Source organism: Pelophylax lessonae, assembly GCF_965119305.1.
Source record: "Pelophylax lessonae genome assembly, chromosome: 3".
NCBI lineage: Eukaryota > Metazoa > Chordata > Amphibia > Anura > Ranidae > Pelophylax > Pelophylax lessonae.
In genome coordinates, this window is record NC_138770.1 from 175,573,468 (window position 1) to 175,590,370 (window position 16,903).

The 16,903-nt window shown below is 40.4% G+C and overlaps 1 protein-coding gene across 3 annotated transcripts in view; it reads right to left on the bottom strand.

Annotated features, from left to right (window-relative positions):
- Nucleotides 1-16,903, bottom strand: part of EPHB1 (EPH receptor B1) — a 453,186-nt gene that overhangs the window by 38,128 nt on the left and 398,155 nt on the right. For 2 of the 3 annotated variants that reach the window (XM_082252213.1, XM_082252214.1), the window contains exons 14-16: nucleotides 12,871-13,064; nucleotides 10,681-10,836; nucleotides 8,748-9,835 (exon numbers count right to left, since the gene is read on the bottom strand). In XM_082252213.1, the coding sequence (XP_082108339.1) occupies nucleotides 9,727-9,835; nucleotides 10,681-10,836; nucleotides 12,871-13,064 (459 nt within the window). In that variant the 3' untranslated portion in view covers nucleotides 8,748-9,726. Of the gene's footprint in view, nucleotides 1-8,747; nucleotides 9,836-10,623; nucleotides 10,837-12,870; nucleotides 13,065-16,903 lie in introns of those variants that run through there. The other variant, XM_082252215.1, reaches the window with a different exon arrangement.

The following is a 16,903-nucleotide window of genomic DNA, read 5'->3' on the forward strand; positions in this document are numbered from 1 at the left end:
GTTTCTACAATGGTGGAATCACCCTTTAAAAGTTTTTAAACCCAAACATCTGTTAAAAAACATCCATTTTCAAATATTTTAGCATTGAAGTTTAAACATTCTAGAAGTATACTTGCCGAATTTTTCAGATATAAAAAAAGGTAAACTCCCTTCAGGATCTGAAAATATCTATATTAAGAAAAAAATAACATTACTTTTCGTTTGCCATTTGATACGTTAAAGAAAGCAGGTGGCCATAATGCACTTAGCAAATGCCATAATTGTCCATAGTTTCCCTTTAGAAAATGTCAATCATAACTAAAGGCTCCCCACTATATCAATCCAGCAAAAAGTTATGATTCATCAACCTAATTATCAAATGGCAGTGCTGCGTTCCCAATTACCTTTTACACTCAGACCTCAAGGCAGCCCTAATGACACCTCTGCCACACAGAGTACAAATAAATGATTGTCCTTACAGTGACCTAAAGAGAAAGGTATAATGCTAAGCCAGTCTCAATCTGTCACTAACAACAAGCCGCTTTAAATGGGCTCCAAACTGGGCCCTGTAATGTCTTACTGTTACTTCCCACAAATAATGAACCCGGCTGCCAGTTATTTAAAAGCTGAGCTCCAACTGAGTTCACTGCCACATTATATACTTTCCATCGACAGGATTTAAAAATTAAAATCTCTTTCCTGCCTGCTCAGGATTAGTTCCATAAACCATCCAGCCTGTAGTTAAGAAAAAGACAAATCTATACATATATCAGTGGTTGGATCATTTTATTTAGTTCCTAAAGAAATCACAGCACATTGCAGGGATGGAATTAAAGGCCTACATTTAGAGATGCCTTCTATATATGGCTGCCTTGTAGAAAAGTCAGTCATGGAAAATCTTACAGTGTATCTAAAAGCAAAAGAGTAGGGGGCGCCTACGTGCAGTGGCCCTGTATGGACTTCTAAAGTTGCTATGCTTGTCTGGGGCATAAACTGTAGTATCTACAGTACTGTAAAAGCAATTCAAACCCGAGGTCAGGACAGGGTAGCTCTCGTTTATACCGGCAGCCTGTCGGGGGTTGAATCGGCACTTCAAAACCTAATGGATAACCACTGACCCATCCACTGCACGTGTCTGCCCTGCACCCACTAAGATGGCATCCGGCACCATGAGAAATGGCAGTTCGCCCAAATTACCACCCAGGACGAAGGACAGCCAAGACCTGTTACTGGAAGAACAGCCCACAGCCAGCAGCTCCTCAGATGCTCCCTTTCTTTTCCACCTCCAGGAAATTGTACAAGATGAGCTGGCCGGCCAAAGTTACTGTAGCCATCGCTTTGGATCTCAAGCACAGGATCCAGGAAATCAGCCACTGCACAGCATCCATAGAATGCAGGATGGACACTGTCACAACAGTGCTTGAAGGCCAAGAATAAGACCTGGAAAAAACCCAACACATTAAGCTTGATTACTCCCCACCTCCCTCACCACCACTCCTTGCCTCCCCCCCCCTTTTTTTTATTTTCCTTTCTTCCCCATCACACAATTTCAGAACGGCCTGTCTGCTACCCACTGTCATACACTATTTTGCTTTTTTCCTCCTTTGGATGTGTCAGATACTTTACAATCATGCTGAGGTGTGTGTGCGTGGGGGGGTTGCGCCCCTGGTTTCCCTTCAGGGGCGTCTGGGTCCGCACCTCCTTCCTTCCCCTGTAGCCTGGCCAGACGACAGCATCGCAAGCTACTCTGAATATTGAATGTTTATTTTAGCTATGCTGATAGTATATTCTCCTTTTTCCGAGCCCCATGTGTATTCCCCACAATCCTCTGGCATCTACCATACATTGTCTTTTTATTAGCAATTCACTGCTAACTTAGTCTTGTCAGAATTTTTCCACCATACCTCTCGGTCCCTAGCCCACACAGTGATACCTGTCATCTCCTTCTGGGTGCAGGTTTTTTTCCTGAGCTCATTTTGGGTTGAGATTACCTAGTTTCCTAGTAGTCTTCTCTGTCTCTTTACTGCTACTACTTCCCTTACCTCATGCTATCTGTGCTGCAATACCTTTCTCTGATCCTTCTTCCTATCTTTCTCCATTCCCCCTATGATTCCATCAGGAACCTAAACGCCCAGTCTCAGTTCTCACAGATACAGTCGCTTCTCTGGCTTCAGTGCCCACCAGGACCCTCAAACTCCCTAATGTGCAGGGTTCTTCTAAAAGGAAGATAGCCTTTTATTATCTGCACTCCCAAAAAATAGATGTAGCCTGCTTGCAGAAGACACATTCCTCCATCAGCCCAATAACCTGATTTTTCCTTTTCTCTTTTTCGCTGCTCTATATGGCCTCAGCCACCACTAAGCATAGAAGACTACTAATAGCCTTCTGTTAAGGCCTTTCTTTTGCTTGCCAAAAGCAGTTCTCAGACTCACAAGGCAGATACCTATTTCTGGAAGGCACACTCCAGGGCATCGACATGACCATCTTAGGCTATTATGCCCCCAGTGTCTCATTTCCTGGAGCTGCTTGTCTCTCATGCCAAGGGAATCATTTTCCTTTGTGGCGATTCCAACTTAATCACACATCCAACCATGGACAAAGTCTCTGGCCCCGTGCATTGACAACATCCAGACTCAATATGCTTCCTAGAACATTTTATCCAGGCCGGCCTAGTTGATGCATGGGAGGAACTACACTCCCTTTCGAGGGACTACACATACTTTTCCTCATCTCACAACCTCTATACTTGTACTCATCATTGTGGATAAAGTGTTTCTTTCACCCATCAATAATTAAAAACAACAATCCCTACCATGCTCTGATCAGATAATGATCCAGGAGTTACACTTTGCAGATCCGTGATACAGAAATTCAAGCCCTCTGCGTGGACCTTAAATGATTCTTTGTTGTCACATCCTGAAGTCTTAGATAAACTGCACTCCGTTACCACTGATTACTTTCAGCAGAATGTCCAATCAGTCTCCTCTTTGGTCACAGAGTGGGAAGCATACATGTTGCCCGAGGTTATTGGAAACAGCTAGACTTGCAGAAACTATGGAAAATAGAACAACGTAGACAGCAACTAGAGCTAGAATGGAGGAAAGCCTCTAAAGCCCACAAGCTCCGCGCCTCCCCCAAAACAAAATCTTGCCTGGACAGAATCAGGGCTGAGCTGAACCTCTGCCTTTAGGATATATTGGAAAGACAGCTGTGTTGGGTCAAAACAAAAGTTTTACGCCCAAAGGAATAAGCCTGGCACTATGCTGGCAAAACGCTTGTGCCATGTCACTTCCTGGATAACACCTATCGCTCTTCGTATGTGCTCTCATATCCTCACTAACAACCCATTGGAAGTTTTGCCCAAATTTCGGCATCACCTACCCCACCTTTACTTGGCCTCCAGCTCCTTCTCAGTAACCCATTAGGTACCTCAAGATAAATAAAAGGCCAGGCCTAGATGGATTCACTGCATTATTTTACAAAAAGCTTTCCAATCTCCTCATTCTGCACTTGCAGTATACCTTTAATCATCTTAAATTGGGAAACTAATTTCCTCCACAATCCTTAAAAGCCAACATGGTCATGATACCTAAACCGGACACTGACCCACATTCTTGGTACAACTACTGCCGTATATCTCTTCCCTGAGGACCTTCCATGCAAGAGTCTACCTCTTTCTGCTTCATTTATTCTGTGGATCTGTGCTTCCTGCAGTTCTCCTGTTGCTTTTTAATTATTACCTACACTTGTCATCAGATCACCCAACATCAAAGGGGTGGAAAGAAAGGGCTGAAAAGAGGAAGCAACATTCTGCTCCTCCTGGTAAGTCAGTAATGTGTGAAAAAAAATCAGCCGCAGCTAACCTATAGGCAATACTGGCAACCAGTCCTTTTCCCTCTGCCTACATTTTTTTCACAGCCTTCACAGTTCAGGAGTTTAGCTTTAATAGAGTGTATGCAACAAACACGGTTTTGGATCTATAGGGTGCTTTTCTATATATTTACCTCCTGTGTTTAGGACTGATGAAGTATACCCATGAAATGTGTAAAGAGAGACCTCCCATTGATAGCATAAATGTGCAACATTAAATGCAACACATGGAGGATTAAATTTAGGACCACGCTTTACAGAGGGGCCTTCACGAGGCAGTGTGGCTTCCACATACTGTATATTGCAAATGTTGTGTAACTAAAACCTCTTTGTTGCAAATTTTTAGACTGTATTTTTTGGCTAGCTGGTGAGTATGCTGGGAAAACTTTATTTGTATTTGTTAAACACATAAGAAATTTGACATACTATGTGTGAAATAGGTTTTATGGGTATGGATGGAGGCTAAATGATTGGATTCTCTATGTGGACAAGCAGTGTGGAACGAGATTATACAGCATGGTATAATCTAATATAAAAATATAAAAATAATTGAATAGTTAATGTCAATGTGAAAAAAAGGGACAGTATCTAAAAAAGTCAAAAAAGTTTTGTGTTCTTTTTGGTCAGACGCCCCACCTGCCACATCTTGTTACAATGGTTAAATACAAATGTCTCATGGTGGACTTCTTTTCAAAAAGAGTCATAGCACAAAAACATTTCAAAATGGTCATGCTATGTTTTTGCAAAGCCGATGTTTGGTAATCCAGCACGGCATTTACCTGCCCGGCACATTTTCCCTCAGCTGTTTACTTGTCGTGACTTGGAATTTGAAATATGAGCTGTCAGAAGTCTGTGAGCAAATCCAGTACAAGGCAACAAGAAAATAAATAAATAAAACCATGCGAATGCTAAGCTGGGATTTTACTGTTGCTATAGAAATGCCGTGATGAAAGTGACAATTGAAAAGCATCTTGTACTTGATAGCGACAATGAAAGAGACAGAATTATCGGCATAAAAAGCAGGGACGAATAATAAAGATGAGATGGAGAAATGCAGTACAAGAGACGGGGCCCATTAGGAAGTATGGCAAGCTGGCAAGTGTCAGTTTATTTATATTCTGTTAATGCAACACGACGTTGCTCTGTATTTGCACTTTTCTCTTAATTGGAGTCAATGTGCTCTACAATCACAATACAAAGTAGAAATAGTGAATTATCCACAGCAACTAGAAGTCTCCAGTAATGAAATGGCAAGGAAAATAGACATTAAAAGCCTGTAAGTATCTTAAGAGCTACGTTCATAGAAAACGTTCTATTGACTGAAAAATAGCTGTCCAGTTTGCTTGTGTTTTTTTTTCTACAGATGTAAAGCGTAGAGTTTAGAAGTAACACTCCACCTAAAAAAGTCTCACATTTTTTTGAAAGATTTTATTTAAACATTTTATTCAAAAGATTTTATTTTAAAAATTTGCATTTAAAAATGTTATCTATTTATACTTTTTTTTTAAATGGCAAGAAAAGCTTTGTGTTTCTGGGGTTATAAGGGCCCCCCTTCTTCATGGTTGAATAAGAACAAGGGAATTAAATCTGGAATGGCCCTGAAGCATAAAAAGACCAGTGTTTTAGCTTGTGTGAAGTTTTTATTTTTTTTTTGCACAAGCTCAGCAGCCAAGAGGAATGCATTACTGAATCTGATTCAGCAATAAAAGCGAAGACACCCAACTTGATGTGTAAGGTGACATGCACACAACAGTGTCAGTATCTGTACCTGGATGGCACAAAAACAACAAAAATTCCACTAGTTGTAGCGAGATTGGGGATTTGTGATTTCTGTTTTTAAATAAATGATAAAATCCTTAAAATTTTCTTGAGCTGTTCTGTACCTAGAAATCTATATATATATATATATATATATATATATATATATATATATATATATATAGATCAAGCTATTGACATCTCATAAGGGTATCTCTGATGATAATGACTTTATCCGTTTGGGGAAGTGGGTATGGGAGCATATTGGGCAATCCATTGGGGGTCTGTAAACATAAAAAAGGATAAGAACCCCTGTTTTAAAGGATCCCTTCACTCAAAACATAGTATGGAGTAAATAACAGCATGGAAGATAACCAACTATTTTTCTTTTGTTTTATTTTTTCAGTGCCGCAATTTCCCCTTTGGAGATGCTGCCATCGATTACTCCATGCCTGAAGAAGGTAGCAATGTCCCCTCTAACACATTCTTAGAAATAAAAGTGAAAGGGAAGTTTTATGATTGCATTGCTTAATATGAACATGGCAACAAAAGCCACTTGAAGGACTGTTAGTAAATGCAGTGTAAAAATCCTGCTGCTTGAGTACCAGGGAGATACAAGAAGCCAGTCATTGTCTGGACACTTCAAGTTCTGACACCAGTATACTTGTATGTTAAATGGATGCATAGGGACCCTTTTATAAATGTTTTTACACAACTTTGGCATTTAGCCCCAATTTTTTTTGACATGTAGCCCAGCCCTCTCTACATTTGTTGGCCGTCCTAGGATCTATTGCAAACAGAGTATAAGTATTTCAAGCCTTACTAGAGAGTAGCCTAGGAGGACTTTTTTTACTCATTGTCATCGGCATACCTTATGGTTTGAGGAAAAAGGCCTATCTCCTTACATACACTTACCTACTGCAGTCCTACCTAAGGCCCATGTTAAGTGGCCACCAGTGTGAACTCAGTTTTGACTTCCACACTTTATCCCTTTCCCTACCCCTGGGGGGCATACTGGCTACTCCCTAATCATATGCAGTGCTACATATACAGACATATCTATTAATCTATGGTCTTTTGATGAAGCACTAAACTGCAAAATGCTTGGGAACCTTTGGATACCTCCTTGCATTAACACTTAATTTCCCATGGAACTAAATTGGTGAATTGTATAAAATATATGTATTATGTCACTCCTATGTATGAAGGGGATGCGTGGATAGCAGGGAACAGCATTTCCAGAGATCAGGTGTAATTTTATGGAATTATTTCATCTACTGTATATTGAACTATAATAAAACTTGTGTATTTTTATAGTTGAGGTTGTGTGTCTTTTTTTTTATTTTTGGTATTATGTACCTAAACAAGTCCCCTTCTATTTTCTTTTATTTTTTTGCTATGGCCACACAACCCAGGTTTCACACACTTTCTAATTGGATTCAACCTGAAATTTGTATGAACCCTAGGTAAAAGCTGTGAAAACTTTGTTTGAAATCATGTGTAAATATCTAAAAAGCCAAAACCCATTTCATTTTGGATACATCGGCCTCTTTCAGATTTTTACTGCTGTCTATTAGGGAGATTTCCCTTCAGTTCTTGTCTGGATAGGAATTGATTGGAAAACTTCCCAACAGATATGCAGAAAAAAAACAAACCATATTTTTAATAGAGAGAGGAAGGGTTATAACTTTTGACAATCTTTTTAATGCTGATTTGCCTTCCCATTCCATTCACAATTGCACCTCTCTTTTCTGGGGGGGGAGGGGGGGGGGGCACAGCTACAGGAAGTGTGAGGAGCACTGACAGAAATAGAGACATGACAGACAGAAATGGAAACTAAAGACTAAATAAACAAAAATTATTAGGCTTTTAATTTTTTTAAATATTTTTTAACCACCTGCTGACTGCTCAGAGTAAACATACTGCAAGCGGGCACAATCACATACCTGTACATACTTGCCCCTGCAGACCCGTGCTGTGATTGGATACAGCATGAATTTGGCAGTAGATTTCAGTCAATGATTTTGGCTGAAATCAGCTGATCAGTTGCGTCCAATCATCCACAGAGTTCTGTGTTTACAAACAATATGTGCATTGGAATAGCGATCTGGCTGTTTCTTCTCCCTGACAAGCAGGGAGACAAAAATAGCCAAATATTAAAGTAAAAGCAGCACACATTACACTTGTTCAGCCTACAGTTAACCCCCTGATTGCCCCTAGATGTAAACCCCTTCCCAGCCATTATCACTAGTAGAGTGTCAGTGTACAGTATTATCATTGATCACTATATTAGTGTAACTAGCGATGTCAGTATCAGTTAGTGACCCTCCCAGATAATGTCTATTAACTCCAAATTGCCCACCGCTTTATCACAGTGCCACTATAAGTCATTGATCACCATCATTACAGTATAGTGTCTATAGGTGCATAAATTCTAGTATATAGACCCTATAACTATATAGTATATGTAGAGGCTATAAATTTTGCACATTTTTTTTTTTTTTTTTTTACCAAAGACATGTAGCTTATGAAGAAATTCGATTTTTTAACTTTTTCATTGGATTTGTTTTATAACAGAAAGTAGAAAATAGTGTTTTTTTCCCAAAATTGTCAGTCTTTTTTCATTTACTTAATAAAAAAAAAAAAACAGTGGTGATCAAATACCACCAAAAGAAAGCTTTATTTGTGTGAAATAACTGATAACAATTTCATTTACGTACAGTTTTGCTTGACTGCGTAATTTCCAGTTAAAGTAGCACAGTGCTGAATAGCAAAAAATGCCCTGATCATGAAGGGGTGAAATCTTCTGGAGGTCAAGTGATTAAAAGTCTACAAGACACTTTTAATTGTAAGCCTTTCTGAGGCCCACAAGTTTGTAAATTATGTTACACATTCTAGAGAAAGCTAAGTTTTTATTATTCTAGAATAACATCATGACACATTGGGGTTCAGTAAGGCTGTACAATTACAAACCTTTTTTTTCTGCAGCAATGGCCCATTCATTTATTGGGTTTTCGTATTCACTTCATAGTAATGGTCTATCCTACTCTATAAAGGGCTGCAGATACATCCAAAACATGACTCCAGAATACAGTTTTAACACTGTTTAGCAGAAGACACCAAAATATGCTGGTTCTCACCTCATGATCTAGAAGATTCTGCTGCCAGGTGTACATTAAATAATTCCACAAATGATAAAATGGTCTTGGGTTTATGCACAAGCCCAGTGTTCTTTATGTCATGTTATTCCAGAATTACACCACAATCAACTTAAGCAGATGTCCTCATTGTCCCCATCCTTAAGCCGGTTCCTGGCATTGTTTGGCTTCCAAGACAAAGTCTGATATTATCCAGATAAAGTTCCATAAGAAAGAGAAATTGTCCTCTCTGTTTAATAGACCTCAATCCCTCTATATACATGGAATCCACAGCTCTGGTATCTGTATTTTACATTTTTTGACATACAGGACACAAAGGTAGACACAATGTCAGGTAATCGTCCTGTTTTTTTTTAATTTTTTTTTTACGTTTTTCCTTTTTTTTGTTTTTGCCAAAAAATGCAAGCAAAAAAAGAAGAAAAAATGTTTGTTCTGCCATACGAACGCATCTTCAATATGAAGACAATCAAAACAATAAAGAGAAGATGGAAGTGTGCAGTTGCCTTCCTCCTTGATGCAGCAACAGAGTCAGAAATGAGGATACATGTGGCATCCATTCATGGGTGAAGCAGGCTTAATGTGGCTTCCTCCGTTCCCTTTGCAATTGTATGATGATGAAATTAAGCACCTTTATTTCAACCAATACCACTGGTATTCACAGGCAAGACCTTCTCAAGAGATGTCCAACCATTCTGAAACATCGGTCATCTGAAAACACAGTGTATATCCATCAGCTGTCGTTTTTGTTTATTTAATTTTTTTTTTAGATCTGCACTGCTCTACTTATAAGAGGAAAAGTATTGGCCTTTACATTCCTGACGAGTGGTCCACCATAGATCCTGAAGTGTTTCTTCTTGAAATTGCAAAGTTCATCTTCCCCCACTGCCCAAACCTTTTGTATCTTCAACCTCTTCTCTTTCCCTCCCCCACCCTTGAGGGATCCCTCACCCATCCCAGAGTCTCATGCCATAGAGGTGGGTGACTGGCTCATTTGGACCCTCATGGATTGAATACAGTTCAGGATTTTTTTCTGGTGTCCAGCTAATGTAATTTCTATCCTCAGGAGGTCCCTAAAAAGACAGAACAAAATATCAGAGATACTATATAAATAAACAGACATATACTATAAATTGGCACATGGCAAACCATGTAAGATCTAATATGAATGGAGCAAATATACCAAATTAAAGTGTTTCTGCTCTCTCTTATGTTAGTGTGGCTTTTACATTTATATTTACTGTTGTTATGTAGGCACCTGTTGTGAAACTGAAAATAGCCAAACATATCTATCCAGAAATCTGCATAATTGCCACAGTGCACACATTTTGACATCATTCAGCATCCTTCATTTTGTGACCTCCCTCGTATGGTTACATGGAATCTTGGAGCCGCAAATGAAGTTGGTGGTGGAAAATTACCTTTTGCCAGAAGTGAATATTGCAGGTCAGAACAGGGAGCAGGTAGCTATATAATGCTCAGCTTGTGTCACTGATTGTGGGTTTCATTCTTATTGATGTCTGATTATTGAAGTATCCCCATTTAGGACCACCACCCAACATTTCTATATAGCTGTGGCCCTTTAGGCAATCCATCCCTGTCCTCCCCTGATACAATTAACCTTACTTATGTATAGTTCAAACACTGGCATGATGCATTTTAGTTTACAGAGCCAGTCTTGGTGGAAACCTCACTGAAGCATCAAGGGCTATAATCCCCTACACAGTTTCCTTGTTTGCTGCTCATATTTGAATGAAGATCAAAGGGAGACATTGGCTCTTTCTTTGGCAGGCAGCAAAGGAAGAAGTGCAGGGGAACATGATAATTTGAAACCCTTAACATCCTTGAAGAGGTATCTCACATTAGGTATTCATATCCCAAGTTTTAGCTGAAGTCCGCTTGACAGATGAATACATACTCTGGAGTCATCTGGGCAACAAGCTGCAATGAGGTGAAACCAGAGCTCAGGAAGTTATCTCTGTACTGTCCCATTTTGATAGCACTCAACCAGTCATCCACTGAGGTAAAGGCTGTGAAGTCTGGGATGGAGCGGTCAAGCAGTGGCTGGGAAGGCCTGTAAAAATATGAGACATCATTAGCTTATTATGGTGGCACCTAGTGTTCAGTATATTACAGACTGTAAGTAGTCAGCAGAACGCACATGCCTACCAAGTCAACACAAGCTAGCACCTACATATTTAGAAACAGAAGTTTGTAAAACAGCTCACTACATTACCGTTACTACATTGAGGTAGTAAACATGATCATATATAGTAGGTAGATCCCCTGTAAGTTAGCTGGAGAACCACTTGTCTATGGTTAATAGGTAAGGTTGCAAGGTGGAAAAGGGGGCTATTAGAAGGGTGACTAAAGATAAAAGGTGGCTGCAGGAGGGGTAAAAAGTTCCTGGATGAGGTGGTACAGGTGGAATAATCAGTATGAAGAGGGGTAATCATAGTGTAGGAGTGTAGCCAATGTGATGAAGGGAGGGAATGATCAGGGTAAAAGGGAATTACAAGGACTTGCAAAGGGTGTCTAGAGAGGCTTCATAATACTAGATATTCCAGCAAAGTAAATAAGCCTCCGATATTTGCACAACTACTGCCACTTACGTTGGGGTTGATTTACTAATACTGGAGAATGCAAAATCTGGTGCAGCTATGCATGGTAGCTAATCGGCTTATAAACTTAAGCCTCATACACAAGCGTCAAAAATCGGCAGGGAATTTTCGTCCGACGACCGATCTGCCGATTTTCGGCTAGTTAGTATGATGCTTCTGACAACCGACTCTGACTTTTCGGCCGAAAAAAATCTGGTGTGCAGGCTATAAAATTTTTGTCTGCCGTCAAAACACGGCCGAGTTTTGTGCAGTCAGTACAGATTTCGACAGGGAAAAATCTAATGAGCAAGACTGGGCATGCTCAGAGAAGAAAGAACACAAAGAAAGCAAACCAACACATGACATCACTTCTGAAGTAGAATTTTGTCGGGCCAGAAAATTCGTGTGCAGTCTAGGCACATTCCAACCAACAAAACACCACTCTGGACAAAAGACAGAGGATCGGTCGTCCGATAATCGTTGCGTGTGTACTAGGCTTAACCTTGTTCTAGGCTTTGACAAAAAACTGGAAGCTTACTGGTTTCTATGCAGAGCTGAACCAGATTTTTCACTCTCCAGTGTTAGAAAACCAATCCCTTTGTCTTTATAGGGCTCAAAGCATAGTTCAGGCATATGGGGAGAGTTTTAGTCTAGTATAAACAGTGCAGCTAGCCAGGTGGATACTTTTACAGGAAAGCAAAAACTGTTACCTAATTTTGCAAATCTGTCGGCAGACCATTCATTCACACAATATTATTATTATATATGCATTTAATGTATTTTGGGCATTTTATTTACCTGTTAAAATCCCCCTTGTGTAAACATCCAAAAGCCCTGAGGCTGCTTCTGGGCACCGCCATCTTAGATATGATGTCAGTAGCCCCAGCAGACTCAAAGATAACACTCTTTAATAGTTCCTTTCACTCCTCCCTTCTGCTGCTACATAAAAGGATATGTAAGGAAGTGAGGTGAGGGGTGCAGGAGCTAGGCCAGCACAGACAGTAATTAGTCCCACTTTGCAAGTGAAAAACAAATATTTATGGAGAGGAAAACACTGTAAGTAAGCATTTAAAAAAAACTTGAAATACTTTATCTTTTAATCTTTAGCTTTTAAAATACTTTAATATTTTTCTTTCTCTGCTTTTACTTGCAATTTGTTAAGATGGTGACAGGGTATCTTTAAGCCTATGAAAGGACAGATGAAATAGATACAGTTTTATGCACAGAAAAGATACAGTCATAACATTTGTATGACAGTTTAACAGGCAAGGGGTTAAATAAAGGCCTAAGTGTATGACTCAGGCCACAACCTGTATAGCTTTGTTTGGCAGTGCTGGTTTATCACACAGAGGGCCTGCTCTCCAAACATAACACACCAAGATGGAATACCATGACAGAGTTTAATTGTAATGTGTGCTGTCATTAAATAAAAAAAAAAACAAAATGCCTGTCTTCTTCCAAATGTGCTTCATCCACTAACAGCAGACCTATGATCAGGCCAAACTCACACAGCAGGGATGGTGGCCACTGTTTTGAGGCTGGCGGGGTTCCGGATCATCTTGTCCAGAGTATTAACAATGTCCCCAAAGCGCGGCCGGCTGTTTCTATCCTTCTGCCAACAGTCCAGCATGAGCTGGTGCAGGGCTGCTGGACAGTCCATGGGGGGAGGCAGGCGGTAATCCTGCTCAATGGCATTGATGACCTGTGAAGAGAGGAAGAATCGGTGAAGAGACAGCACTTCCAATGCAAATGGCCATAAAACGGCAAAACAGAAGAGCCAATGGCTGAACAGAGAACCATAAAACAGGCATAAAAATTAGGAGAACAAATGATGCATATACTATGTCTGTCTATCAGTTCTGTGCTCACAGCAGAGATGGTTAAAATGCAATCAAACTCTTAAGCAGGAACTTTATAAAGTTAAAGTAAAACTCCAGCCAAAACCTCCTTTTATTGTTTTTGATAAAGTAGGGATCAGATAAGACTTCTGTCATTTTTTTTCCTGCTATCCAGGTCTCTGTTGGGGAGATATAACCTTAATATTTGTTATTGCCATTGTTACAGGTAAGAGAAAGTGAGGAGACATGGTTGCCACCAGAACAGAAGTAGAGGGGATATCTACAATGAGGACACTTGGTCCACTGCCAGCTATCAGAGGTGGCATTTTCTCTAATTTTGGGAAGTTTCCTATTTATTCCACATTGCATTTAAAATCTGACAGAGGTTTTAGTTCTATGCTACAAAATATTTTGGCTGGAGTTACATTTTTAATTATAAATTATAAAAAGTTTGTGTTCTGGTTCAGTGTCAATTGTGGTTGAGGCTTAATGACATCATGGCAATGTTGTGGCACAGTTTTAATGCAAATGTGGGTACGGGGTAAATATATCATGGTAAAGACCTGGTACAGTGTTGATGTAATTGCAGTTGAGGCGTAATGATATCATGCCAATGCCATGGTACGGTTTTGATGCAATTGTGGGTAAGATGTAATTACATCATGGCAATGTTGTGGTACAGTTTTAATGTAAATGTGGGTAAGGGGTACAAACATCATGGTAAAGACCTGGTACAGTGTTGATGTAATTGTAGTTGAGGCGTAATGATATCATGCCAATGCCATGGTACAGTTTTGATGCAATTGTGAGTAAGATGTAATTACATCATGGCAATGTTGTGGTATAGTATTAATGTAATTGTGGGTGACGTATAATGAGATAATGGCAGCACCTTGGTACTTTGAGGTATACAGACACCATCATATGTTCATGTCATGGATCTATTTGCATGTATTTCTCGTAAATGTATTCTTGTTATATGCATAAGTCATTAATATGTTTTTTTTTTATTTAAAGGGACCAATTTTTCCCCACCCCTTGCCAGATGCATGTATGAAACATTTCCACCCCACACACCCTCTAGGGGAATCTAGTCATTTTGGGGAGGTTTTAAATTACTCCCATTTTGTCTCTGGTGGATAATAACTGCAAGAAACTGCCATGGTACAGTGTTGTTGTAATTGAAGGGGAGATGTGATGACATCATGGCAGAGTGTCCTGGCTACAGTGTTGATGTGGTTGTGAGTGAGATTTGATGACATCATGGCAGAGTGTCCTGGCTACAGTGTTGATGTGGTTGTGAGTGAGATGTAATGACACAATGGCAGTGCCCTGGTAAAGTGTTGATGTAATTGTGGTGAGATATAATGCCATCATGGCAGTGCTTTGGTTCAGAGGTATAATTGCAACATCACAAGTACATGTCATGAGCCTCTATATGTCATTCTAGTAAATAGAAATTCTTGCTCATAGAGTCACTATTACGTTTTTTGAAAACAATTTCAAGGGATCAATGTGTCCCCAACCCTCACCAGATGTATTATATGTGCCATCCATTTATAGGCCACTCCCCTGTGTGTTATTTCCACCCACACACCCCCTAGTGGCTTCTCCTTGAATAGTTACATCTGAAGCCCAGATGTGGAGGGCACACAGCTATGCCACTGGTGGGAGTAGATCTCAATGCCAGGCTGTCAGACAGATTTAGAAACCTTGTAGAGAATCCGTACCTGCCTTAATACACCCAAAACGAAAAATCTTTTTTTATCTGTCATTCTACTTTAAAGATCCTGAAACATTTACATAGATTTTATCAAAAAAAGTTACATAAATTGCCTTGCAATACGCATTTAGTGGTCTCTTACATGTGCTGTTGGATATTTATAATACCACTTGTAGTCCTGTAGTGGCTTTAATCTAGCACACTGTACCAAGGTCGCAGTGCAGTCTAGTTCTTCGCCACCGACCGCCTTTGCTTTAATTGCTCTGTAGCACGACAGCCCCCCTCTCCCCTCCTGTGTGATTACAGTGGTTTGGAGAGTGAGGGCAGTCAGAGTGCCGAGGCTGCAGCAGGTTAATCAAAGGCACACACTGTTCAGAGCATTGTTCTGCTCTCGCCTTCATTATATCTGCCGCTCACTGCATTACTGTAAGAGCTGAGCATCTCCACCAGCCTGACATGTTCAAAGCTTCTTCAAGTCCAATTACTTCCCAGTGCACTGGCTGCACTTTCCAATTTTCTTGCTTTATGTGGATTCTTTTCTTCTTTTTCAGCCTGATCCATCTGACACAGCAGTAGTTTTCAGTGCTCACCCACCCGCCAGCCCTCCCCCTCGCTCTATCATGCTTTGATTTGTGCAGTATTTCAACAGAATGCTGAGAAAGTACAACTTCCCATGCTCGCTATTTAGTAGGCACGGTGTGTATAGTGTCAGCCGCTATCTGTGTGTTAGGATTGGGCTGGCAAGAATGATCCTCATATACTTGGATGTTATAATCAGCAGCCTTAAGGCCCGTACACACGATCTGAAAATCGGACGACAAATACTGCTTTCAAAGCGATCGTACAATAATCCTAAAGTTAGTGCACCGCTTTCAAGAGCTGATCACGACAGTATATCCGATATTATCTACAGGGACAAACAAGAAAATGTTTCTCGTACCATACCAGATTGTACAATTTTTGTTTAATCAGTACAGTATTCGTCTGAAAATACAATACACATAGAATACATTACATCACTGATTTCTTTATTCTGTCTTAACTTTAGTTACCGCTTCCGTTTCAAAATGCGACTAGCAAGCAAAAAAAGTCAGACAATTTGTCGTTCAATTTTCAGATCATGTGTACGGGGCTTAAAGGAGTTGTAGAGGCAGAAGGTTTTTTATCTTGTTGCATTCTATGCATTAAGATAACAAGCCTTCTGTGTGTAGCAGCCTACCCAGCAACCACTAATACTCACCTGAGCCCCGTCTCTGTCCAGTGCAGTCCATGAGTCCCTCAGGCCATCTGGGACTCTCCCACCTGATTGGCTGAAACACAGCCACAGTGCCATTGGCTTCCGTGGCTGTCAATCAAAATCAGTTAGCTAATCAGTAGAAAGAGGGGGTGGGGCCAAACCATAGCTCCATGTCCGAATGGACAAAGGGAGCTGAAACTTGGCTCGGGTGCCCCCATAGCAAGCTGCTTGCTGTGGGGGTACTGGACAGAAGGGAGGGGCTAGGAGCAACAAAGAGGGACCCAAGAAGAGGAGGATCCGGGCTGCTCTGTGCAAAACCAACTGCACAAAGGAGGTAAGTATAACATGTTTGTTATTTAAAAAAAAAAAACGACACTTTACAATCATTTTAAAGTGGTTGTAAACTCTCCAATGCAACTTAAGCACATTGCACACCTCATAAATAAACCTATTAATCGCTGCCTGTGATTACTTGCAATCCGTCAAGTAAAGTTTGATTATGTCACCGGGGCATATGCTTCCCGCCTTGTGATTCACAGCTCGCTCTGTGTGCCATTTCCCCATCCACAGCATGCTGTGTACGAGAGCACCACTGTCTGCAGCACAGCTTTGCAGACTCGTGAGACTGGGCTTTCATTCCTAGCTTCATGATTCTCCCCATGTGACTGTGTGACGTCACAAGTGGAGTAAACCTATAGTGGCAATCATCTGAAGAAAGAGGATCAAGAAAGAGGCTTGGATAA